This window comes from Scardinius erythrophthalmus (genome assembly GCF_964197995.2).
Source record: "Scardinius erythrophthalmus genome assembly, chromosome: 6".
Lineage (NCBI taxonomy): Eukaryota > Metazoa > Chordata > Actinopteri > Cypriniformes > Leuciscidae > Scardinius > Scardinius erythrophthalmus.
In genome coordinates, this window is record NC_138226.1 from 38,309,697 (window position 1) to 38,335,143 (window position 25,447).

Below are 25,447 nucleotides of genomic sequence, written 5' to 3' on the forward strand. Positions count from 1 at the left end.
CAGAAACAAGCGATTTCAAAGCGTGTTTTTGAGACTGTCTTTGGTTCACTGCAGTTTTAAGAAGAAAATACCCAACAATGGTGTTGACTTGAATGAATTAGTACATGGTTTGTCTTAAAGCATATTAAAAACATCACATTAAAAACTTGATTTTCACCACAGGGGGACTTTAAGGTTTTTTTTCCTCATAAGAAACACAGAAACTGCTATACGCAGCACTGTTATGAACAGTGTTGGGGAAAGTTACTTTGAAAAGTAATGCATTACAACATTGTGTTTCTCCCTGAAAAAGTAACTTATTACTTAATTACTTTTTTTTTTTTTTTTTAAGTAATGTGTAACGTTACTTTTGCGTTACTTTTTCTCACCCTGGCTGGGTTTGTTTTTTTGTTGTTTTTTTATAACAAAAAAGTTATATTTTGGGCAAATGTATCAGCCCTTTCACACCAAAATTTAAATAATAAGGCTGAAGGAAATGCAGATTCACACATGTACAGTAGAGGGCAAAGAATAAACTTCACGAATAAAAACAAAAAATCTAAAGACATTTTTGCTGAATCATCGAAGATCAGCAGCAAGTACATTGGTCAATAAAGTGAGATTAAATGCATACAAATATTTGTTTTATTTAACATATTTATTTATTGCTGGTTTGCATAGTATTCTGATTTGTATTTCACTGTTTTTATTCATTTTGAGGAATACTGATTATTTTTTTGTGCAAGTGAGATGAGTAAATACATGCTCACATAGTCTAGAACTACAATAACCATCATGTTCACATACAACGCCTCTGCACTTATTCCCAAATGTCTCTCAACATGGGGACAGGAGAGCTGTCAGTCAATAAATGGGAAAACAAAGTTACTTTCGAGTTTCTTGAAATGAGTTGCCCCCAACACTGGTTAATGATTTACTGATTAAAATATACAACTTGCAAAATAAACAATCATTTAGTGGAATAACAACCAGGACCAGAATAAAAATACAATGACATATACAGCGTAATGACGCAGTTGGACCTGGTGGAGAACATGAGCTGTTCCTCATGATGTTCTGGGCCTTTCTTCTGGTTCGCTGCTCATAGAATGAGACTAGACTTCATTGGACTTCCTCTCAGTGCCGCACAGTGATTGCAGAACAGAGGTTTACAATGGTTTGAAGGAGATGTGATCCAGCAGACAATGTAGAAACACAGAACACTCACAATAAAAGTGCTGTAGAAATAAATGCCGTAATCTGATAAGAATCATCTTGTATTTAACCAAAAAAAATTCTCAGTATTATAGAAATGAATGAGGAAAACAGGAATTCTGATTATTTTGTGATTATTTTTGTCCTCAGACAATCCACACCTGAAAGAAGATCTTCCACCAATCTCATCTCAGATGAAAAGGTCAGATATGATCATTCCAGAATTTAAAGGAATAGCGTTTACTCACTCTCATGTATAATTTTGTTTCTTCCTTGGAACATAAAAAGAGACGTTTTGCAGAACTGCCATGTTGCTACTCAAAAAAGCACCGTAAAGGTTTCCCCTGCTTCTATGGTGCTTCTTGTCCTTTCGCCCTTGGTCACTGGTTTACTCTTTTATTGTGTGGAATAGTGCAGCATGACCATCCTCAAAATATACTGGTTTGAAATCTCATTTTTGAGCGAACTATTCCTTTAATTGCACGTCTGATACGGCTCATGTTAATCTGAACTCTACTGTCACCTCACTGCACTGAATATTACACAGAGCAACCCTCAGATCAAACAGCGCGGTCCTTGAGACAAAAGAGACAGTTCCCTCATAGAGAATTCATTCTCCACTGAGAGAGAGAGGAACCCAGGGAGGTAGAGAGAGAAGGAGTGAATCAAAAGGCTGGAAAAGCGTGGTAGAGAGTAAACGCTGACTTCTCCCTGAGGTGATTTGTCTTTTCGCTGCTCTCTCTACAGATGTTGGAGCCCCTTTTTTCCAGTAAAGACCTGAGGTTCTTTGCTAGGACTTTGATATCCTACTCGAATTCAATATGTGAAATAGTAGAGCCACTCTGTGACTTGGAGCACATCGCCGAGCTTTGAAGTCTGATCCAATTTTTGCTGCTCGCCATTTGATGTTGAAAGGATGAGATGAAGAAAACGTACAGTTTTTGCCAGTAACTCTGCTGAGCATATGTAAGATTAAAACAGCCCGCTCCTTTGGAGGGTGTACTTAGAAATGTTAAGCAGATTAATTCTTTCCTATAGCTCTTTTATTCAAAGATAAAATTAAATGTGTGTGGAAGTCTGCGAGGACGGCCTCCGTTATTTCCTGCATTACAATGAGCGTGACAAGAGAGAGAGAGAGAGAGAGAGAGAGAGAGAGAGAGAGAGAGAGAGAGAGAGAGAGAGAGAGAGAGAGAGAGAGAGAGAGAGAGAGAGCGCTCGGGTACCAGTGCATTAGCACTTACTGTTGCAAAAACATTGTGTGTTAATGGATGCTCAAAAGCAGCCTGCTCTTATTAAATCACTTCAATTCATTCACACAAAAGACTGCTGCTGTTTTATTCATTATGATGCGCTTGTTTGTATTTGTGCGCTTTGTTTCTTGATGTGTTTTCTGTTGACGTGGGTGTGTGTTTGTGTGTGCGTTTTCTTTTCAGGTTGTGTCTGTCAGCTCCAGTGACGCGTCTGTGCTGAAGACAGACAAACTGAGTGACAGCAGAGAGAGAGACGGGCTGCAGGGGCGATCGGCACTGAGCAAGCAAGGTGAGTCCACACACACACACACACACATTCACATGTGTGTGTCTGCAACATTCTCATAGTCCCAACTGCACGCACACAAGCGCACATTTGCACTGACCAAAAAACACAGATATACAAATTATTCCACATTTATTCACCCTCATGTTGTTCCAGACTGACTTTATTCCTTCCAGAAAGAAATACATTTTGAAAAACCTTTTTTTTTTCATAAAATGAAAGCATGACCAATCGTCACACGCGAGATAATTACTGAAATCAAAGTTTGAGTACTGAGGAGAATCCCTTGTGAAAAAAGTACACTCTAGCATTCTTTTAATAAGAGTACTCAAGTAAAAACTTATATATTTTCTGACTTGGTTGCTTGATGTTATTTGCAATTAAATAAAAATGTTTTATAGTTTAAATTTGTATTAAACAATTAGCTGAACTTTTTGGAAACACTAGAGCAGGACTTAAGTTAATATACTTTTAAGAAGTACACTACAAGTGCACATTTGATATAATTGAACACTTCTTTTTTGGTGTGGATGAAAGAGATCTGAGAGCTACAGCAAAAAAGATTTTTAGTGAATAACGGCTTAAATTTTAGTTCATCACACAAATCTATTATATAGATCACGAGTCAAATGGACTACTTTATGGTGCTTTTTGAAGCTTGAATGAGGAGCGCAAATGTTCTGCTGAGAGGTGTGTGTCTTTGTAAAGATTTTTTTTTTTGGGGGGGTAACAATACACACCAATCACATCAAAGACTCGCACACACCAGTGACTCTATTAAACACTCCCAGTTACAGTGACACAGAGACCAAAACACACATATTTGCTGAACATATGTTTGCTTTGTATTTCGCCCTGGGCTGTGAATTTCATTAATGAGAGCTGCCTGGGAGGTGTGTGTGTGTCCTGGTAAACCTTACGTTATGAGGACAAAATGTCCCCACTAAAATGTCAATATCTGAAATCCTTGTCCTAGTGGTGACATTTTTTGGTCCCCATGAGGAAAACAGCTTTATAAATCAGACCAAGTGATGTTTTTTGAAAATGTAAAAATGCAGAAAGCTTTGTGTGATGGGTACTTAGTGTAAGGAGAGAGAATATACAGTTTGTACAGTATAAAAATTAGGTCTATGGAAAGTCCCCTTAAAACATGGAAACCCGGCGTGTGTGTGCATGTGTGTGTGTGTGTGTGTGTGTGTGTGTGTGTGTGTGTGTGTGTGTGTGTGTGTGTGTGTGTGTGTGTGCACGTGCGTGTGTATGTGTGTGTTTGTGTATACACAGAGAAGAGGGAAGGTGTGTCAATCAGGGGCGGCGCTGCTGGGATCAGTTGCCGGGGTCCATCATTAGAGTGATTACTGAGGAAGGTGTGTGCGGGGGTGGGATTGAGATTAGCTGTGTGTCCGCGGATTACCGGATTAAGACAGATAATGTAACACACACTCCGCACTGCAGTGGCTTCGGATTACTGTCAGATCACCACAGCATGCCTGGGTTAGACAGCCGCGCTAACTCTGTGAGACTGAGAACAGGTGACCCCACTCATCCTGTCTGTCTGAACACACACACACACACACACACACACACTGGAGATGACATTCTCATCATATTCTCACACAGACTCACAAACACACTTAATGTCACTTCTGATTGTATGTGACTCAATCATTAATTTTAATGATTATTATTAATACGGTTTTGCATAAATGATTGGTTTTCTGGAGGTATGTTGTATCTGGCAGCAAAACGAAGAGGGTTTCAATCAAGGGAATTCAATATTAAACTACATGAAAAGTCTTGAAAAGTAATGGAATGAAAATCAACGATAAAGAGCGGTATGACTACTAAACGGAAGACAGGAAAAATGCGACTGAAGCGCATGTGCAACTATCCCCATCCTGATTGGTGCAACGCCACCCCGTTGATACCCGAGATGCAGGTTCAAAATATTGACGATAAGGTCTGTCAAGATTAATCTAAAGGACGCATACTTTCATATTTCCATCCAATCTTTCCGCCAATCAGGATTGGATTAGTTCCACATGTGCTTCAGACGCAGTGTCTCGTTCCCTTCTCAGGGTTCCAACTATTTATATTTAGTATAAATGTATCTTTTCAAGTGTGATGATGTCACCCTAACTGAAATTCAAAAATCATTCAAAAACCCACAATGACATCATTCTAAATAATATTATTGGATAGAGGCACACAATAGGGGTTCACCCTAATTCACAAGTATCCACACACTTGGAGATTTCCAGCTTTGCCACTGCTGGTGCTACAGTAGTTTTCACTAGTGTTAATTAAGTTGATGACCAACACTGTCCAGCTCTAGTTGTGCTGTTCTCACAATTCAGTCTGTCACTCACTGTATTCACATTCATGTGGTGCTGGAGGATAAAGATCTCTCAGCATGACTCTCTCTCGCTGTTTAAAGCAGTTTAAGTCAAATTACCTCACCTTGAGTATGCAAAAAAAACAGAACTGCTGACTGGACTGCCCTGAGATACAGCACACACACACACACACACACACACTGACTAGTTTTAGATCACAGTTTGATGCCTTCATCAGAGGAGCTGTTGGCTAAGCTAAAGACTTGATTCTGTCTGTGAGGAGAACACGTGTAAGTGTGTGTGGATGCTGTGTGGATGTGTGTGTTGTGGAAGAGTAAGCAGGGCAGACTTTGATCGGAGGAGATCAGAGTGTGTGTGTGTGTGTGTGTGTGTGTGTCAGGGGAGACGGCAGTGCCAGATGTCTGGAGTTCTGCTCACTTCCTGCCTCTCATCCTGCTGCTGTCACCCTAGAGACACACACACACACACACACACACACACACACACACATTATCCCTGTCTAACCCCTCCTTATCAAATGTTCGGGAGGTCATGGCCAATGTGTTACTCTGAGACCCACACACTCTTCTGCTGTCTCTATCGGGCGTTAAGTGCTGCTGACTCTCTGATCTGATCCCGGCTGTGTCAGAATGTGGTGTGTGCTTCTGACTGGACAGAAAATCATCACCTTTTCACATGCTCTATGATTTTAACTCTACACTAATGATGTAGATTCAGTACACACACTAGAGCCTGCTGGATTATTCACATCTTAAATGGTTACTTCAGCCAAAAATGAAATTTCGGTCATTTATTCACCGCCATGTCCTTCCAAACCCGTAAGACTTTCGTTTATCTTTGAAACACAAATGAAGATATGGAAACACTTTACAATAATGTTCCATCAGTTAACATTAGTTAATGTATTAACTAAAGTTAACTAATAATGAGCAATATATTTGGTAAAGTGTTTATCTTTGTTAAAATTTGTTAGTTAATGTCAATGAAACAATATTAACTTTTGATTTTAAGTTAAAATTAACAATAACTATGATATATAAATACTTTGGATGTATTTTTCACTGTTAGTTAATGATAACTAATGCAATCAACAAATATAATCTTATTTTAAAGTGTTGCAGACTATATTTTAATGAAACCTGAGAGATTTCTTCAAAGTTCATGAAGAAATCATAAAAATGATCCGTACACAATCATCATAAATGCGAGATCAAGCCACATTGATCAAACGTGATTGTGTGATTCCCAAGAACAAGCCTCATTGGTTTTTGCTTGTCAAACAGTTTTCAGTATTCCATGTGCTCTATGTATGCGTGTTGATCAATGTTTAACGTGAATAAAAGCATAGATTAAATCTGTTCTCTATGTCTCTTCAAAAAACCTCATTAAACCACTCGATTCATATGGTTTTACTTTTTCAGTGTCTTTTTGAACTTTTGAAGTCTCATTGTTTTGGTGGAATAGACTTCCAATGGAGGGACAGAAGTCTCTCAGGTTTCATTAAAGTATCTTGATTCGTGTTCCAAAGGTGAACAAATGGATTTGGAACAACATGAAGGTGAGTGAATGATGACAGAATTTCCATTTTTAGCAGATCTAACCCTTTTAATCTTTATGGACAGCATTGTTTCCACTGCCACAGACAATAATTTTGATTCATCCCTTAGTTTATAAAAAAAAAAAAGGACTGCAGATTTTTTAGTACCTTAAAGTACTAAAAAAAAGTACATTTTAGTACCTTTAGTACCTAAAATGCATTACATTAGCCAAATATCACAAATCATAACCATTTTTTTTTTCAAGAGATAGACTGACAAATTTAATTTTATTATAAAAAATACACCTTTTGTCAAAACTACTGTATAAACACAAATTCATCATTTTACGTCATGTGATAGCCATGGGTGCCACTTTGTTTGTTTTAGACATGTTGATTGTGACGTCACAAAAAAAAATATGTTTTATTGTTTTGTCCATGTGATGTATTGGTCCAGAAATCAGTAGTAGATTATTCGTTAATTTCAGAGTCAAAACAGAAATAACAACAGTTAGAAATTTGCAAACATATAGGTTATTACAGAAAGTAGCATCCAGTTACCATTTCGAAAATTGGATTTTGAAGTTAAAGTTTTTTGTAAATATTCCTGAATTTCTGGCAGAATAAATAATAAGTCCAGAGGGTGTTAAAAATGGCAGCTTCTGGCTCATTCATGACATTTGTGGTTCATTTAAAGTGATCGTGCCTATGCCTTTCTCCCTGCTGCAAGCCTCCACAGTGAGAGAAAGAGTGTAGGGCTCGGAAATAACAGGCATTCAGAAAGAACTTTGGAAACAGGACGAGTGCACTACATTATGGGATGGAGTATTCTGTACTATGTACTCAGTTGTATACTGCATCACGTTGCATCTCATCCTTCCCTGGTATCCTCAAGCAGAAAGCAAGCGATAATATCTGGGTTTACTTTTTTCTGCGGATAACAAGGGTTGCTAAACGATTGTGCACCAGTGTCATACTAGTGTGTGCCAAGATTAAGTGCCATAGTTTTGCATTTTAATCTATTTGTTGCTGCAAAAAAAAAGTGTGATTGTACTGAATGCACTTTTGTAGTGTACTTCAAATCCCTTTTTAAAGAAAAACTGTCCATGCAGATAACATAATATTAATAAAATAAAAAAGCCATTTAAGTGTACTTAAAGAAGGTACACTTGTTTCATGATTGATTTTGTAATAATTTCAAATTAAAAGTATTAGATTAAGGTACAGGTTACACTTTATTTTGATGGTCCATTTTAGACATTCTACTAACTATAAGTAACTTTGCAACTGCACGTCAGCTAGCAGTCATTGGAGTATTGCCATCTTATTATACTAACCCGAACCCTAACCTAACAGTCTACATTTACATTTACATTTATTCATTTAGCAGACGCTTTTATCCAAAGCGACTAACAAATGAGAACAATAGAAGCAGTTAAACTAACAGTAGGACAACAATATATAAGTGCTATGACCCTTCTCAGTTTAATCCAACGCAGTGAATGTTAATTTTTTTATTTCGTTTATGAATAGAACAGAATAGAATGTTGTAATCCTAATGTTGTACAAGGCAAATCTACATGACCGGGCAGTTCTAGCAATGTGGTCTGTGAAGTTCAATTGATCATCAATTACCACACCAAGGTTCCTGGCTGACCTAGATGGAGTTATGGATGACGAGTCTAGCTGAATGGTGAAGTTGTGATGAAGTGTTGGGTTGGCCGGGACCACGAGTAGCTCTGTCTTCGCAAGGTTTAGTTGAAGGTGATGGTCCTTCATCCAGCCAGAAATGTCTGTCAGGCAGCCTGAGATGCGAGCAGCAACCGTCGGATCATCTGGCTGGACAGTCTACTAACAGTCTACTACAGTCTACTAATATTCTAATGACTGCTAGTTGACATGTACTGTAGTTGCAAAGTTACTTATAGTTAGTAGGACCATATAAAGTAATATAATATATTATATAGTAATATAAAGTGGACCATCGAAATAAAGTGTAACCCAGGGGCGATTCTAAGATTTTCATTTTAGGGGGGCTCAGCCCCCAATGAGGGTATGATTTAAAAAAAAAGAAATTAGTTTATGGTGTAATGCTCATTATTAACTAGTTTTAATTCATTCATCCAGTAACATGCATATGGCAGTGTTTTATAATCACTGAGGTCCCGAATGTGAGGTATTTAGGGGGGTTCGGGGGCATGCCCATATGCTAATGTATACTTCTCATACTTGTTTTATGTTTGTTTCTTTTAAAGAACTAGTTGAAATTGTTTTCTGTCCTAATCGACAGCAAGTGAAGAATAGACAATTAGTTTGGAAATAACCGGGAAATTCCTTCAAAGTAGAGATCGAAAGTTAAGGTCTCTCTCTCTTTCAGCCCCTCAGCATAATACTTTACCTTTCTTGTTTTCTCACTACTGACATGTATGTTTACCAAAAGCATAATCTTTATAAAGCGGGTTAACATAAGGAGCTCAGCTTTCATATACCATGAAGTCTGATCCTTTTTAGAAGAGGGAGCAACAGAAGAGAACTATCTTGCACTCATGAAGTATGGACATATAAAGACAATGATGTGTTATTCCACATACATAAGTGTCCTTGAAAGGCATGAAGAAAATTCTAGAAAGAAACACTTTATGCTGCCTTCTCCAATTTATTTGCGTGTGGATGGCAGGCCTGCACATTGGCCTGAAGGGTTCTGGGGAGTGGGAGTGTTAGAATAGTCTGATCTGGGCTTTACTCAGTGTGTTGGCTGTGAAACACACCTCTGAACATGTCATTTGAATGCATCATCGAGTACAAGATCAAAAGTTTTACAGGATTAGCACAAATGAGTAACAAAACAAATTACTGTGTGCACACTAACAGATAGTGTCAACCCTAGTTAGTGTGCCTTCACTCACTTTGGTGGATTAAGTTCAGGAAGTGCACATTTCCTTTAGGTAGTTTGTCTCCAAATAAATTTAATCTTGGTTTGGGCTGAAGCCAAAATCTTCTCTTTGATTTGTTCTGAAACTGTTACATAAGTAACTCTGATCTAGACGAAACCATGCCATCATATCAAAATAATGAGCTTTTATGGTAGCACTTGCAAACATTATTAATGAATCATAGATATAGATTATTTGCATATATGTATATAGTTACGTGGTGTATTAGAAACTCTCACAAGGAACCAGGTGGTAAACCATACGCTTTTCCTTTGAGTTTTCCGCATACAGATGACACCATTTTCAATACAATCCCCATTCAGACTGATTCACAAAAACAATAAAAAATAAAGCATGTGCATAACGTCATTGTCGTCAGAGATTTGTGTTGTTTACACGGAGACTGTTTTCAAAAACTTGGACTTTGAAAACTTTATGTTTTCAGGCACCCAAAATGCCGTCGTCGTGTAAACGAACGGCTAAAACGCACACAAATTTTTACGTTTTTATTTGAAAATGGTGACGTGTAAATAGCCAAAACAGCCCCTAAGAGAGAAATGGGGGTTTAAGTATACAGAGCAGACAAAGGAACTTAATTAGTAAATTAACAGGGTACAGGTGAATGACATAACTAATTAAACAGACTGGGGAAAACTAGGTCACAGGAAAAACACAATGAAAACACCATGACAACATAGGAGGCAGACCATATATGTTAGCCTGGGAAAACCCAGACAACTTCCGGCAAATTTAGATTTGCTCTGCAAGTAGTCTGGCAAAGACATTTCTAATCCGTCGAAATCGCGGCACCAATCAGAAACGTTGGGGCGGGCTCTACACAATGACAATCGCTCTGATTGGTTTTAGGTCTATCCAATTGCGCCCAGAGGCATTTGAGCGACGTCCGAAGCTAACAACTTTTAAATGCATTATTATATTCAAATTGCAAACACATGAGGACAGTCTCCATGAAAGACCCACTGGCAGATGAACGTGCTACTACATTTCTCTCCGGAACTGTAGGAAATTAAATTAGATTTAATAGAGGATTTTAACTGTGACAAGATGATTGACAGGGCAGTTTACGTGACAGGATGCACGCGACAGATCCGTCCGATAAAGATGACAAAGTAGTATGTGCCAAAGCTTGCCTACTTTTTTGCTACATATTCAAAAGTAAATACCTTTTCTTCACAAAAAGAGTACATACTTTTATGGCGTAGTGTAACTTAGGTGAATTGGGACGCAGCATTATGGCTTTACACGATGACGATCGCTCTGATTGGTTTTAGGTCTATCCAATTGCGCCCAGAGGCATTTGAGCGACGTCCGTTGGTGACGCCCCTTTGGAAATGAGTTATTAATGAAGCTTTGCCAGATCATAACTCAGTTACTACTGAGAATGGTCTGGTTTTAACCAGGCTACATATATGTAACATATATGGTACTGGGTAATATAATGTAACTAATAGTTTAAAGGGATAGCTCACCCATAAATGAAAATATGCTGTTAATTTACTTACCCTCATGCAAGTCAATGACTAGCGTCACTTTGAGAGTAAAGCAAAATTAATACCCATGGTACTTACTACCCAGTTATTGTAATTACTATAGTAAGTACACGGTATGTACGCACAGAATATGGCTGCAAAATGAATGCTATCTTTGTTTTGTTTGTTTTCATTAATTAACAAAGCATCATATAATAATTAAAGTTTACTGTGGAATAGCAACTTTAAATATACATCTCAGGCTTTGCCATAATTATATGAATGAGATAACAAAATATCAAGTATCTTTTAAAAGATATATCACAAGCACATTTGCTTGACATACTTGTAGTGGATCGTGTTGATGGTTAATGTGTTCATTAGACCTGTAGTTCCTCTGCTACAGCTGTGTGAACTAGAGATTTGATTTCATACATCCACTAAAAACCATCAAAACACGCTGATTAAAAGACACTGAGCAAAAAAATAAAAATAAAAATGAAGTGAAGTGAAGAAAAGTTAATGAAGAGAAAAGCCATTGTTCTCACTTGCTTTAATGTTTTATATCTTATGCAATGACATTTTTAACTGACTTGAGTGTCCAAATACTTTTGTGGGCCAGTGTACATTACAATGAGAGTACCAAGCAATATTTGTTAAAGGGGTCCTATAATGCACTTTTCACAAGATGTAAAATATGTCTCTGATGTCCCCAGAGTGTGTATGTGAAGTTTTAGCTAAAAATACCCCAAAGATATTTTTATAGCATTTTAAAATTGTCACTTTTTGAGGGTGAGCAAAAACACGCCGTTTTTGTGTGTGTCCCTTTAAATGCAAATGAGCTGCTGCTCCCGGCACAGAGGGCGGAGCTTCAATAGCTTGTGTCTAACTTGTGTCTAACTTGACAGACACAGGCTGCCTGTGCAGTGCTGAAGTCATTGACTGTGTGTAATTGGCAGCTCTGTTGACTGTTTCGGCCGCAGGGAACATGTCATGTCATGCAAGACCAACACAGATCTGGAATTTATATTTTGGGTCCATTATTGTCACTACCATAGTCATCATCTCTGTTACATCGACTATCTGGAGACCAGCCAGATAGAGTCTCTCTCTCTCTCTCTCTCTCTCTCTCTCTCTCTCTCTCTCTCTCTCTCTCTCTCTCTCTCTCTCTCTCTCTCTCTCTCTCTCTCTCTCTCTCTCTCTCTCTCTCTCTCTCTCTCTCTCTCTCTCTCTCTCTCTCTCTCTCTCTCTCAGGCTCGTTCATGCAACATCACTCCCCTCCTTCCTACTAACTTGTCAAAACTACAAAAGTTCATAATCAGCTAGTTGGTGGATTGTCTGAATGTTTTTTTCAGTCTTAAGATAGCCCTGTATAATTAATCATGTCCACCGCTCTTGATCAGGAATATATAAATATTCAGTGCAGCCCGTCAATAGGGTAACAAGCAGATATTCAACAAATAAACACAAAATTAACTTTTATTGCCAAACACTGTTAAAGTCTTTATAAAAAATGCTACAATATTTGGCGGTGCAAAACACTTCGGTTGCAGAACGATGCACTTCCATCCATGTAATTTGAGCACTTGAACTCACTGAGCCACATAAAGTGTATTACTGTTTGGTCTGAAATATTGTGGCTAGTTTGTGGGATCCAACAGTTTGTTGAGGGTTTTTTTTTTTCTATAGCAGCTATTTATTAATGTGGCCATCTGTTCTGACAGACACGCAGGAATAAGTAGCACACCGTAATGAATAAGCAACAGACTTTAGAAAAAGCTTTAATCTCACAAATAAACCTGTGGATTCTGCATATTAATGAGAACATTGCTCACAGCAGGGTATTCGTCCAAAGTGATTGTCTTGAAATGCATTGTTGAAGTGAATTTGCACATAAACTTGAATCAATAAAGATGTATTAAATGTATAAAGAGAAACATCTCAGAGAAGGTTTTACTGTGCTGACTGTTCAAGCACAGTACGCTTCTAGCATTAGGGGTGTAACGGTTCTCAGTAAAAATCAAACCGTATCGCTCTCCAGTCACTCTTACTTTGTTCAATGCGAGTGTCGTACATGAGCAGTCATTTATGCCGTCATCACCCGGGTGTTGATAGCGCACAAGCGCAGGTGGGACCTGAACAGCACACATTGCTCTCTGTGTTTAAACTCATTTTAGCCTTTCCAATTTAAACATTCAGTCGCAAGAAGACGCAAAAGAGAACTCAATATTTGCACGCTGTCTGAGACATGGCTTTCTGCGTGCGTGCTTCGGATGAGTGCGCACACACATGTTTTCACAGCACGCACACAGAAAGCCATGTCTCAGACAGCGTGCAAATATTGAGATCTCTTTTAAGTCTTTCGATTGAATGGACAAATTCACACAAAAATTTTCAACATACCCATTTTGGGGAGTATCAAAGCAAACATAGTATGTCTTAAGTGACCGTAAACAGACGAGAAAGAACACGTGTAGCAGTGTATTGGATCAGTGCATTATTCTTAAAGTGACAGCAGACTAATATTCCTCTTGTCTGTGTTTTTAATGTTAATCAAACAACAAAAGACAAGAAAATCACTCACTGCTCTTGACTGAATAGCTTTTGAAACTTTAATAATGATGAATCTTTATTTAATTTACAGTGAATATTATACGCAGTGTTATTTACTACATATTTACACACTATGATCACTACAGTTAGATATACCTAAATAACCTGAAGAGCATTTATGTGTGCTGTTGCTTGTAGTTCAAATATTTGTTGACAGTAGTTCTTTTGGTAGCACATACCAAACCGTACCTTAACTGTGACTAAAACCAAACCACGAGTAATTTGAACCGTTACACCCCTGACTAGCACATTCCAACAACTGAATCATTTGAGAACTGAATCTCTTTTTAAATGCTTCCCTTGTTATCTAGTTGGTTCATTGTAAGAAAGAAAATGCATAGAAAAACAGAATAGGTAGTGGTAATCTGCCAGGACATTATACGTTAAAGTTACAGACATTTCCTTTAACCCTAAAACACAGCAAAAGGCAATGCGTAATTCAAAACACAGGTAAAACACCTGTGAAAAATCAATATGGAAAATTACATCATATTAACACAGCACATTGGGCCCCATTTTTGCAGACGTTGGACAACTAGTCAACAGCCCTAATGCTAACGTAACTAGATCTTTCAGCTGATTTCATATTCTAGTATAAACAAATAGCACTAGCAATATAGCATGACAAAACTTTAAATCGCTGTTTTGTTGCATTATTTTGCGCAAGCATTAGGAAGTCTGATTCATTAATCCATTAATATTTCAAGTTTCTATTTCAGTAGTATAAATTAAGATGTTGTTGAATCATAATCTGATAATTCTATCATTTAAAAATGTATTTCTCTTAGTAGTTAGCTACTTTGATTAGATGCTGTCCATCTCTCGCTAAACACTGCTCTTCATTTGTCCACCTGTTTTCAGTAGGTGAGATTAGGCAGAGCACTGTATCGTGGGAAAGTTTAGTTAACCTGCTGCCAACTTTTGAAATCCTCTTAATGTCAGTGAGAAACAGAGTAACTTTAACAGAGTTTAACAGGATGTACTTTCACACGGGACAGTAACAGACTGAGACTTTAAAATGATACTTATACTGTCCCGTCTATTAGCATATTAGCATCCATGGTATTATGGTTTAAGTCTTGGTGATGAGTTGCGTGGATTTCCCTTCATCCTCCTGAGGTGTGACTGTTTGAGTTAAAGACTCTTCTTATCAAAGTCAGATTTCCTGTGACCACAGACACTATAGGGATAGATGTGTGTTACATGTGTGCGTGTGTATGTGTGTGTGTGTGTGTGTGTATATATATATATATATATATATATATATATATATATATATATATATATATATATATATATATATATATATATATATATATATATATATATATATACTAGAGCTATTTATCCCCAAATAAAGTATAATGGTCTCTACAAAAATATTAAGCAGTAAAAACTGTTTTTCAACATTGATAATAATCAGAAATGTTTCTTGAGCATCAAATCATCATATCAGAATGATTTCTGAAGGATCATGTGACACTGAAGACTGGAGTAATGATGCTGAAAATTCAGCTTTGATAACAGGAATAAATTACATGTTATAATATATCAAAATAGAAAACAGTTACTTTAAATTGAAATACTATTTCACAATATTGCTGTTTTTTAGTCTAAATAAATGCAGGCTTGGAGAGCATAAGAGTTTAATATTTTTTTTTTATCTTACCTCAGACTTTTGATTAGTGTAGGTTTGTAAAGTACAAATCTGAGAATGCATACTTTTTGTGCTAAATTTAATTTTTTTTTTTTTAAGTTTCATAATAAAAATATAATTGCGTCTATGATTTTCACTACTGTGTGCGTGCGTGCGTGTGTGTGTTCTTTGTGAATTTAAGCACTTGGGATTAGATTTTAACAAGCCTGTTTCGATTCCAATCATCAGACGTTACTGAGAGCCTGATGTCAGAATAGTTCCAGATTGGCCTGGAAATCCTCCCGAGTGTCTCACTTTAGTTTTGTTCAGTAGCTTTGTTTGAGAGGGTTCAAGAATGCAGTCTGCATGCACTCTTATAGAGGACAGACCTGTGTTAGTGTGTGTATGGGGTTTTTGTGTGTGTATATAGGTATGTGGTTTAGTGTTGTCTCTTTGTGCTTTTATCTGTGTGTTTGTGCGTGCGTGCATGTGTGTGTGTGTGTGTGTGTGTGTGTGTTGTTTCTCAGCATCTCTGTTCAGCAGTGTGTGTATGTGTGTGTGTGTATGGTCTGGTCTGCACATGCTTCATTTAGACATCAAAGAGCACTGCTGATGATTTTGCCTTACAATCTAGCCCTTCTCCTCCATCTGTACAAACAAACCCCGACGGCTCGGCCCGGCCCGAGACATGTCAGGTGATCACGCACGTGAGCGACGGGAATCAATACGCCTCCCGCGTTTATACGACTAAAAACCCTTTTAGCATCTCTTTTATGTAGTTTCTGAAGCTCGTTCTGATTTTCAAGGGATTTAGAGGTGCTTTTTAACAGGCGGCCTGAGTCTTGTCAAATTAAAACCTCTCTCCGAGAAGAATTCTCAGCCTTTTTATCTATCAAATACAAACATTTACGAAATGCAAGGCAAATGGTACAAAATAAAAATCAACCCCTTAGTGGTTTATTTTATTGCTTTTTTTCTCTTTTCCACCCAACAGTCTATAAGACAAATCAATAAATCCTGAATAAAGGATTATATTTGTGCAAATCTTCAGAGATTGATGTCCCTCCCAGCACAAACATGCACAATAAGAAACATGCAATGGCTTGTAAATTGTTTCTTGCCATCCAGTGACATTAAATAAATAATATTTGGCCCAGCCCGACAAGGTCTTTTCTTAATATTTAAAATAATTTGAAGGTCAAGATAGATAGATAGATAGATAGATAGATATATAGAAAGATAGATACATTTGTATCACTATGGTGTACTGACAATACAGTTTTATATAATTAGTATACATGGAAATCTGCAAAATGCGTATAGATCATTAAAAGATTATTTAACTTTAATATACACCAATAAAACATATTTTCCAAGTTGCCAGACATAAAATAAATCGCTGTATTTAAAATGAAGATACCATTTTATTTGTCTTTTTCAAGATATGATATTATAAAAATTCTATAAAGACACTGTTTAACTGTTGTCATATGAATAATATCAATAAAAAACACATAGGGCCCTATCTTGCACCCAGCGCAATTGACTTGTACACCGACGCATGTATCATTCCTATTTTGCACCCGACGCACAGCGGACATTTCCCTCTGCAGACGCACGTCAGTAAATTAGGGAATGAACTCGCGTTCCCTATTTTGCAGTTCCAGAAAACAATTCCGCCACAGACCAGGAAAAACCTAGTCTAAAGTCAGTGGCGCGTTTCCAGTGGCGCGTTCAGATGCTATTTTAAGGCGCGTGTTTGGCCATAATGTAGCATGTGCACAACGCGCATACACTTTGCTTCTCTCATCTACACACAGACGCAGCAGTTGACATTTTTGCAAACCATACATAAATACAAGGAAAAATATTCCACATGAGGGAAATCATTGTTGTGTCCATGAAGATGTGAAAAAATTACCCAAATTATTATACGCCTGTTTAACCGAAGCTAATTTGGGTGGGTTTGTCCATCCCCATACAATGTCACTTCTCTGTGTTTTACGGCCCTGACAAGAACGTCGGTCTCCTCGGCTGTGAACCGCTGCTGGTGCGCGCCTGGCAGATCCGCTGTTATAATAGCAATCCGCCATGGAACAAGCGTGCCTGCTTTTAAAGGGAATGTGAGATGATGCTCTGATTGGTTTATTTCATGTTACGCCCAAACCACACCTATGAGTAATGAAGCTACTTCAGACCAACCCATTTTAGATTTGCGTCAGGCGCAAGAGTCATTTATCCCGCCCGTATAATAGCAACAGCGCCTGAGAACCGCCCACAAAGTTACTTGCGTTTCAGATCGTTAAAATAGGGCCTTTAAACTGCAAGCATAAGGTTAAGCTACACTTATTTTAGAAATGTATGATAAAAACGAAAAGGGCTTTAAAATAAATGCTTCAGATAAAAAAGGTTTTGAGCGGCAAATAATATCTTCACATTCATTTGAAATAGCCCTGTGATTTCCTATGACATGATATTCCTCTCAATTTAAATGTTGAATATGAGTCCACACACATAGGCCTACACCATAAACACTATGATCACATTTCCTACAAAAGTAAACATTTTTGTACAGTTTTTGTTTTTACTCTCTCTTAATCTAACAGTAAGAGGGAGTGATTTCTTTAGATTCCACTTTTGACACCTGTGTGTTACTGTTGCCTGTTTCATCAAACTTTAACTTTAAGTCAAGATTCAAAATGGACTTTTCTAACTTGAATCCAACCAAATCATAAGGTACATTTCAACTTGATCGCCTGTCATTCACATGGGCCATTGGTGCTGGGACTCTGATGATTGCTGCTTGTGGCTGTATTTTGGTTTTAATCATAGTATAGATGAAGTATAGATGACATAGAATAGATTAAGTATAGATGATTGAATGCTTGCTTGCTTTGGTGTTGCCACCCCTCACAGCCCTCATGCCACCCCCTTGACGCCCAATAAATTATTTTCTAGATCCACCCCTGTTGAAGACTCTTTTATCCAAAGTGACTTGCGTTGCATTCAGTTCATCAGAGAATCAGACCCTTGATCTTGGCATTGCTACCGCCATACTCTATTGTTGCTGTACAAGAAGGTTTTTTGGGGGTCATGAGTGACAAAGTTTAAAACTCATGTTTTGGTGGAATGATTAATTGACAGTACCTGGTCCTTCACAGTTGTCCAAAAAGCATCCGAATCATGTGTGATGGTGGAGTGTGGATTGTCATTCAAGCCTTGTGTGCCTGACTAGTCCCAATAATGTTATGTTTATTGAGAAGAGGAGAGGTCCAAGCACCAAAACCTGAGGTACGCCAGTGACTAGTTGACTACAGTGAAGACTGTGCTGCAGCTCTTGCTTTTAGTATTTAAGTATTGTTCGAAAGATTCTGTTTCGAATGTTCTGACTCTTTTTAGAAATCACACAGTACATAATTAAATTCAAGGAACTAAACAATATTTTTAATTCTTCTCATCCAGTATATTTTCTAATCTTTTCTTGACAAAAGTATGACAAAATAATTGCTCACAAGTCTTAAATTTGTGTTTGCTTTGTCATGCACCATGGGGTTTAACTTTTTTTGTCCTGGGTGTAATAGATGGATGATCGAATAGCTAATAGACTGCACCATAGGTTTTTGTTGGTACAGACATATTTCGATATATCACAATTATTTGTCTCCCGATATTGCATGGATAGCCTGAAACTGGCCTTTCTCAGTGCACTTAGAGCCACTTCTAGATGCAAACTGTGCAAGAAATGGTCTCTTCCTTACATGCTGAGTCTCTCTCTCAAAATTAGCTAAATGTTTTCAATTTATTTACGTTAGCACGGACATCTGTTTCTATGCTTGAATAAAGTGACTGCCTGATTATTAGAAGGTTCAGATAAATCCCATGCTTCATTTTTTTAATATAGATCTGGCCAGTTCAATAAACATTTCTGGGTAACGTTTTTCTAAGAAAAAATGGTTACATTTTATCCTGATTTTATGGAGTGTTGTCCCATCTTTGTCTGGGGTGTAATTCTGTGCTCCAAAATTGTGGTACACAGGCCTTAGGCGGGATGAAGAGCGTTTAGATGGCTTTTGACTGCTTGTGTGATGCTGGCCTATCAGAGGAAGAGCAGCAGCCCCGAGGGAGAGCTCTGGATCAAATGGTGCTGATTTCCCAGACAAAGGGGGAGGATCAGGCACTAACCCACATGTGTGTGGTAGTGGGACTTACATATCACTAATAGCTCAAGGTCAAACTACTTAAAGGCTGTGTTAGGAGAGTATCCAACTGAAAGGCATTTCTCTCGCTCTCTCTCTCTGTCTGTCTGTCTCTCTCAGTGGTTTAACTGCATTCACTTGACTTGCAATTTCAGTTGCACGTTATCACATTTCAGCTTTTTACACAAAACTTCATTTGAAACCCTTTTTGCTTCAGTAGCACAACTTATTAAAGGGTTAGTTCAACCCAAAAATCACCAATGAAGATTTCTGTCCCTCCATTGACAGCTACGCAACTACCACTTTGACTAATCAAAAAGTTCATAAAGAGATTGTAAAAATAAATCCATATGAATGGAACACAAAATTCATTTGTGTTAACCGTGCAATTGCTAGTGCCATTGTTTTTCTGTTTGAGCTACAGAACTGCTGTGTGCGCAAATGTGAACCGATGCATTGTTCACAGTAAGACCTGGCACATGATAATAAAGTAAACAGGGTCAATTTTGATTTAATTTTTAGTTAACAAATTTCTGATTTAGCTTTCGTTTATTCGTTAATATATATTTTTATTAATCAATTTTCCCAGTATTTGATTCCATATTATTGCTGGTAGGGAATATTCCTCTGTGTGTTTAGCATCTGGATAAAATGACTGAATTGCTGTCAGAACAAATTTGTTCATATGTTTTTTGTTAATTTTTTATTCTAAACCGTTATGCTCTCTCTGTTTGATCTCCGCTCATTGGGCAAAAATAGTTTCTGTCCAAACTGAATTTTGATTTATAATCATGAAATGACTTGCAGAGCAGTTCTGTTATATGGGAAGGTTGCAGGACCTTGATGGGAAAAGTCAACTTTTGCAAAAAGAAAAATTGAATTTAAAGTTTATAGCAGTAGCTTCTTGTGACACTGAGCGCTCTTGACCCATTTGGAGAACTTGTGGACCAGAACTGTGCAGTCATTATAAGTGCATCAATGTACAGCAGTAGAGCACATCACCCGCTCTTTAAACATTTCTGAAGCAGCAGAAAGTCAAATCTATGCAAAGCTGAATTACACCCAGCGAGAGAAAGACTGAACTTCAGTGCTTTGAAGTGTTAGAAGGATAGAGATGTTCTTCGGTCTGTTCAAAGCCATCACGCCATTCTGTTCCGGAGCGTTCTGCAGAACGAGTACATCACTGAACTCTGTTTTAGAGACGATTTACAGTGGATCTGGAAAGATGATGAGTAGAGAAGCTTTGCCTCGTCGAGATGAAACAGGCCCAGATATTAAATATACATGCTGGCGTAGAAAGGTGTCCTGGATTTCTGCTCATTTTGTCATGTTTGTAGATCTGAAAGGTTACGAGTGAACACGAGGAAGCAAGACTCTCTCTTTCTCCTCTTCCTGACATGCTGTTTGATCTACGATAATTGTAATCCGATAGAATTTTGGAGGATCAGATAGTTGGCACTCATGTTTGATTGTGAAAAGTACACACTGCATATTTAAAACTACTTGAGCTTTCATGTGATAACATGAATTATTAGAAAAGCGGTTTACAAGTTTATACAAAACTGTATAAATATTTATTTAACTGTTATTTTACTTATATTTGAACTGTTTTCATCATTGGTAATAATAATAAATGTTTCTTGAGCAGCAAGTCAGGATATTAGAATGTTTCTGAAGAACCATGTGACACTGACGACTGGAGTAATGATTTTAAACAATTTTTAAACAATTTTATATTTATACTTAAATTGCAATAATATTTAACAACATTTCTGTTTTTACTGTATTTGATCAAATAAATGCAACTAAAATACCACATCGTTTGTGTTACAGTCATACGTCACACCTCAAATCATATGGTTTGTTGTGGAAGGGTTATACAATATTTTTCTAAACTATCATATTTCCGATTTTCTCCTGGTGGATAAAATAGATGAAGAAAAAATCTGGTTACCCTTTATTTTAAGGTGACATAGTTACATTGTACTTAAATAAGTAATTATTAATTAACTTACTATAGAGTTACAGTTAGGGTTTTGGGGTTACACTTTTTTTTAAGGTGTCATTGTTACCGTGTAATTATATATTTAAGTACTGAGTAATATTAATCAACTATATGTACTTACTATAGGGTTAGGGTAGGATTAGGATTTGGTTGAGGGTTAGTTGCATGTAATTATGCATAATTTACTGTTATTACTATGGTAAGTACATGTAACGTAACAAAGACACTGTAAAATAAAGTGTTACCGGGTTTGGTTTAGGGTTAGTTACTTGTAATTATGCATCATTTACTGTTATTACTATAGTAGGTACATGTAGTGTGTAACTACGTCATCTTAATAAAGTGTTACCAAAAATTGTATCTACTTATATACTTATATTACTTAATCTACTTGTATTTGAGAAGCCTGTTGACTTGGACTAAATGCCCCGATATACTGCAAAGTTCTTTTCCGTTCGTCGTTTAGGGGTAAATAAATATGTGAGCAGTGATATTCTGTTATCGACCAAACGAACAAAGTTTGATTTTGTTCGAAATTACGTAACATCAGTTCGTTCTTTGATTCCGCTTTAAGTTTATCGGGGCATTAAGGCCCTGTTTACACCAGGTATGAAGATGCGTCTTGGTCGATCGGATCACAAGTGGACGACGCTAAATACAGGAGTAAATGGGGTCTAAAATGTTTTGGAGCTTGTCCACTTTCAAGCACTTCCAGATGTAGTTGAAAACACATTCAACCAGATTGCTTTCATAGTCATGTGATCAAATGTGTTCAAACAGACACAAAAGACCATTTACTCTCCGTCTACTGATCTAATGAGTGAACATTATGAGAAGAGCTCTAGCCAGACGGGATTTAAACTTTTATTATATCGAAAGATCTGAAAAAACACATACATTTACCCCCCCATAGACCCTCCCCTAGAAGAAATCAGGACAGAAGTGAGTGAAAGTGGACAAAAGAGACGGATTAAAACACCAGGTGTAAACGGGAACGTGTCTCCCTCGTCTACTTGTGATCCGATCGACCAAAACGCATCTTAATACCAGCTGTAAACCGGGCCTAATTATCAGCCAGATCATTTTTGCAACCCCATAACAACGGCCTCAGTATTGCAATGACAACTTTTGCATGGGCACCACTCACATTTTCTTCCAAAATGTAAAAATCTCGCCTTGTACTATTGTTAAGCGTGTGCATGTGATGTATTTATGTTGCAGCTGTCAGCTTTATTTGTGCTGCTCTGCTTATACAATTCCTTCAGGGCGACACAATGGGAGACGTGTCACTGATCCGTCCCGTGTTTGTGTGTGTGTGTGTGTATGTCCCGCAGGTCCAACGGTGAAGCTGCATCACCGATCCCCTCGGCGTAGAGGACAGCAGCCCAAGCTCCTGAACAGCCCGGAAGACAGTCTTTATTACAACCATCTCAACGTGAGTTCAAAGCCTTTCATGGAAGCCTTTGTCTAACTTTGTTTCCAGATGATAATACAATTAAAGCTACCTGTGCCAGACCCCCGAGCCCCCACCCCCACGCCGCTCTGCCGTTCTGTTGTCTCCACCATGTGCTTTGGCGCTTTATCTGTTGCTTTCATGTGAGGATGTCTCCCTTCACGGTGAATAATTGATGTGGTTTATCAAAGCCGAGCAAGATGCCTGCCTCATCAGCCTCAGCCCCACGCGCTTTGATCAAGAAAAATTATGCTGTGACTTCTGATATTATCAGCATCTGCACACATTCAACACAAAATCACTTTGAATTAAAAATTAATGATTCTCTCGCGCATGTTCCTTGCTTTCGCGCTTGTCTTTTCTGAAGCTTTTCTAACTCCGAGCGCGTGTGTGTGTGTGTGTGTGTTTGTCTGCGTGTGTTTGCGTGCGCTGGTTCTGTGTCCTCTCTGCAGAGAAGTCTGGATTATCAGGGGAGCAAGAGGAAACCCAGAAAACTGGGGTAAATAACAGCTTTCCTTCTTCGTATCTAAACACCCCACCAGCTCAGGAGGGGAGCCGAGAAGACCACAGCTCTGTTTGCTTCTCATGCAAATTTGCAGCTGAAAATGCGAGCTATTTAAGAAGCCTTTTTATGTGTATTATTTTTGGGAGGAGAGAAGACGTGGTATAAGAATGCATGTATTAATTGTGAGATATGTGACCTCACAGTCTGTGAAGTTAAGCCTGGTTCCTCTAATACCTCGAGCAGGCTGTATATCAGCGCTCTTTATTAAAGGATTAACCGTTTCTCGTGTTTCTTTTATTTATTTCATATTTTTAACCCCTGCGAAAAACCTTTCTTGTTCTTAGTTTGTTGCTTTAGTATTTTTTCACAGTTAAAGAGGAGCTAATGGAATAATAAATAGCAATATGTTTTATTAATTTTAGCATCTGTAATTTTTAGGTGTTTCAGAAACAAATGCAACTGACTGACATGAAAAAGAGAGATAGAGAAAGAGAGTAACAGTTGAAAGGTCATTAAAGTATATTGTAATGGAAACGAGACATGCAGCCAATTTAGTTTAGAATGTAATTAGGGAATTTGACATGTCTTGCTATTTTTAGAATGTTTTTAAAAACAAATTTGAACAGAATTTTGCGAATTCTTCTATAATTATTATGCATACAGTTTTTATGATCTCATATTGGTTGAGAGATTATGCTCAAGTGTTGCACTTAATTTTCCTCACCATAGAATCATTTCATTGAACTACTGAGGACACAATAAAAAAATGTATTTAAAAAAAAAACATTGTCAAGTTGAATTACTATTCAAATATGTACTGATACACCAATAAATTAATTCTTAAACTCATTTAAATCACAATGTGGAGCTCTGTATCAGTGTATCAACTTCACAGTATGATTCCCAGACCATTCAGTTATACCACGCCTAACAATATATTCTAAAACAGCTTCATAAAACAAAAACACAATTTTCTTATCAACCCCATAAAAGCACAGCCTAAGTGCAACCTCGGATGTGTTTTAAAGGAAATAACAACCAGTACAGTATAGCACCTAAAATATACCCTCTTTCTTATTATGTGAAACTACCTTATCTCACTCTTAAAAATGACTTTTGTTCTTGTAACCTTACAGTTAAGTTAATTCAGTGATATTAATGAATAATTTTGACTTGATAGATCCAGTTAATTTCTTTATTACATAAAGCATATTTTTACAGCGTGCGCTCTGTTTGACTTCAAGTGTCTGCAACTCTTATCACGTTTCTCTCTCATTTCTCAGGCAAATCAAGCTCCTGGATGGAGAGGATGAATATTATCAACTACTGTCCACAATAGAGTCGGTTCCTGAGGAGGACGTTTTATCTGGCCCCTCCCCAAACTCTACTGCCCCTCCCACTATCTCATCCAGATGAGCTGTGCTCCGCCCACCTCCTAGACTCGCGCTGACAGCTGGTAAGAGCTCCACAGACTGCAGACCACTGCATCTGTACACCATTAAACACACGCTACCAACTTATTGGCTTAGATACTTGTTACATCATGATTCTAAGTATTTAAAGGGATAGTTCACCAAAAAATATTATTATTATTTGTCTATACAATGGAAGTCAATGGTCACCCGTTTGGTTGCATTACTCAAAATATAGAATTTCATACGGGTTTTGGGATGACATGAGGGAGAGTAAATGATGACAGAATTTTCATTTTTGGATGAACTATTCCTTTAAAAGCAATGACAATAAGCCATTGCAGGTTGTTCTTCACAATGATTTTACCATTATTAAAGATGACATGAAAGCATCGCTGTTAGCTTTGAGGCCATCTACACCCTTGTGAAAAAAGTATACATTCTATACCCTGCAACACTTTGTACTCTCTTTAAGTGCACTTAAGTGGTATTTTATTTAATTAATATTATCTGCAAGTACAGTTTTTTTATTATTATTATTCTTTTAAGAGTTGAAGTACATTCATTACAATTATGCACACTT

At 37.5% G+C, this 25,447-nt stretch overlaps 1 protein-coding gene across 1 annotated transcript in view; it reads left to right on the plus strand.

Moving 5' to 3' along the window:
- Positions 1-25,447, plus strand: part of myo3b (myosin IIIB) — a 154,554-nt gene that overhangs the window by 109,828 nt on the left and 19,279 nt on the right. Inside the window, exons 28-32 of the mRNA XM_081369161.1 lie at positions 1,345-1,396; positions 2,628-2,733; positions 22,829-22,929; positions 23,400-23,446; positions 24,736-24,908. Of these exons, the coding sequence (XP_081225287.1) occupies positions 1,345-1,396; positions 2,628-2,733; positions 22,829-22,929; positions 23,400-23,446; positions 24,736-24,868 (439 nt within the window). The 3' untranslated portion in view covers positions 24,869-24,908. The remainder of the gene's footprint in view (positions 1-1,344; positions 1,397-2,627; positions 2,734-22,828; positions 22,930-23,399; positions 23,447-24,735; positions 24,909-25,447) is intronic.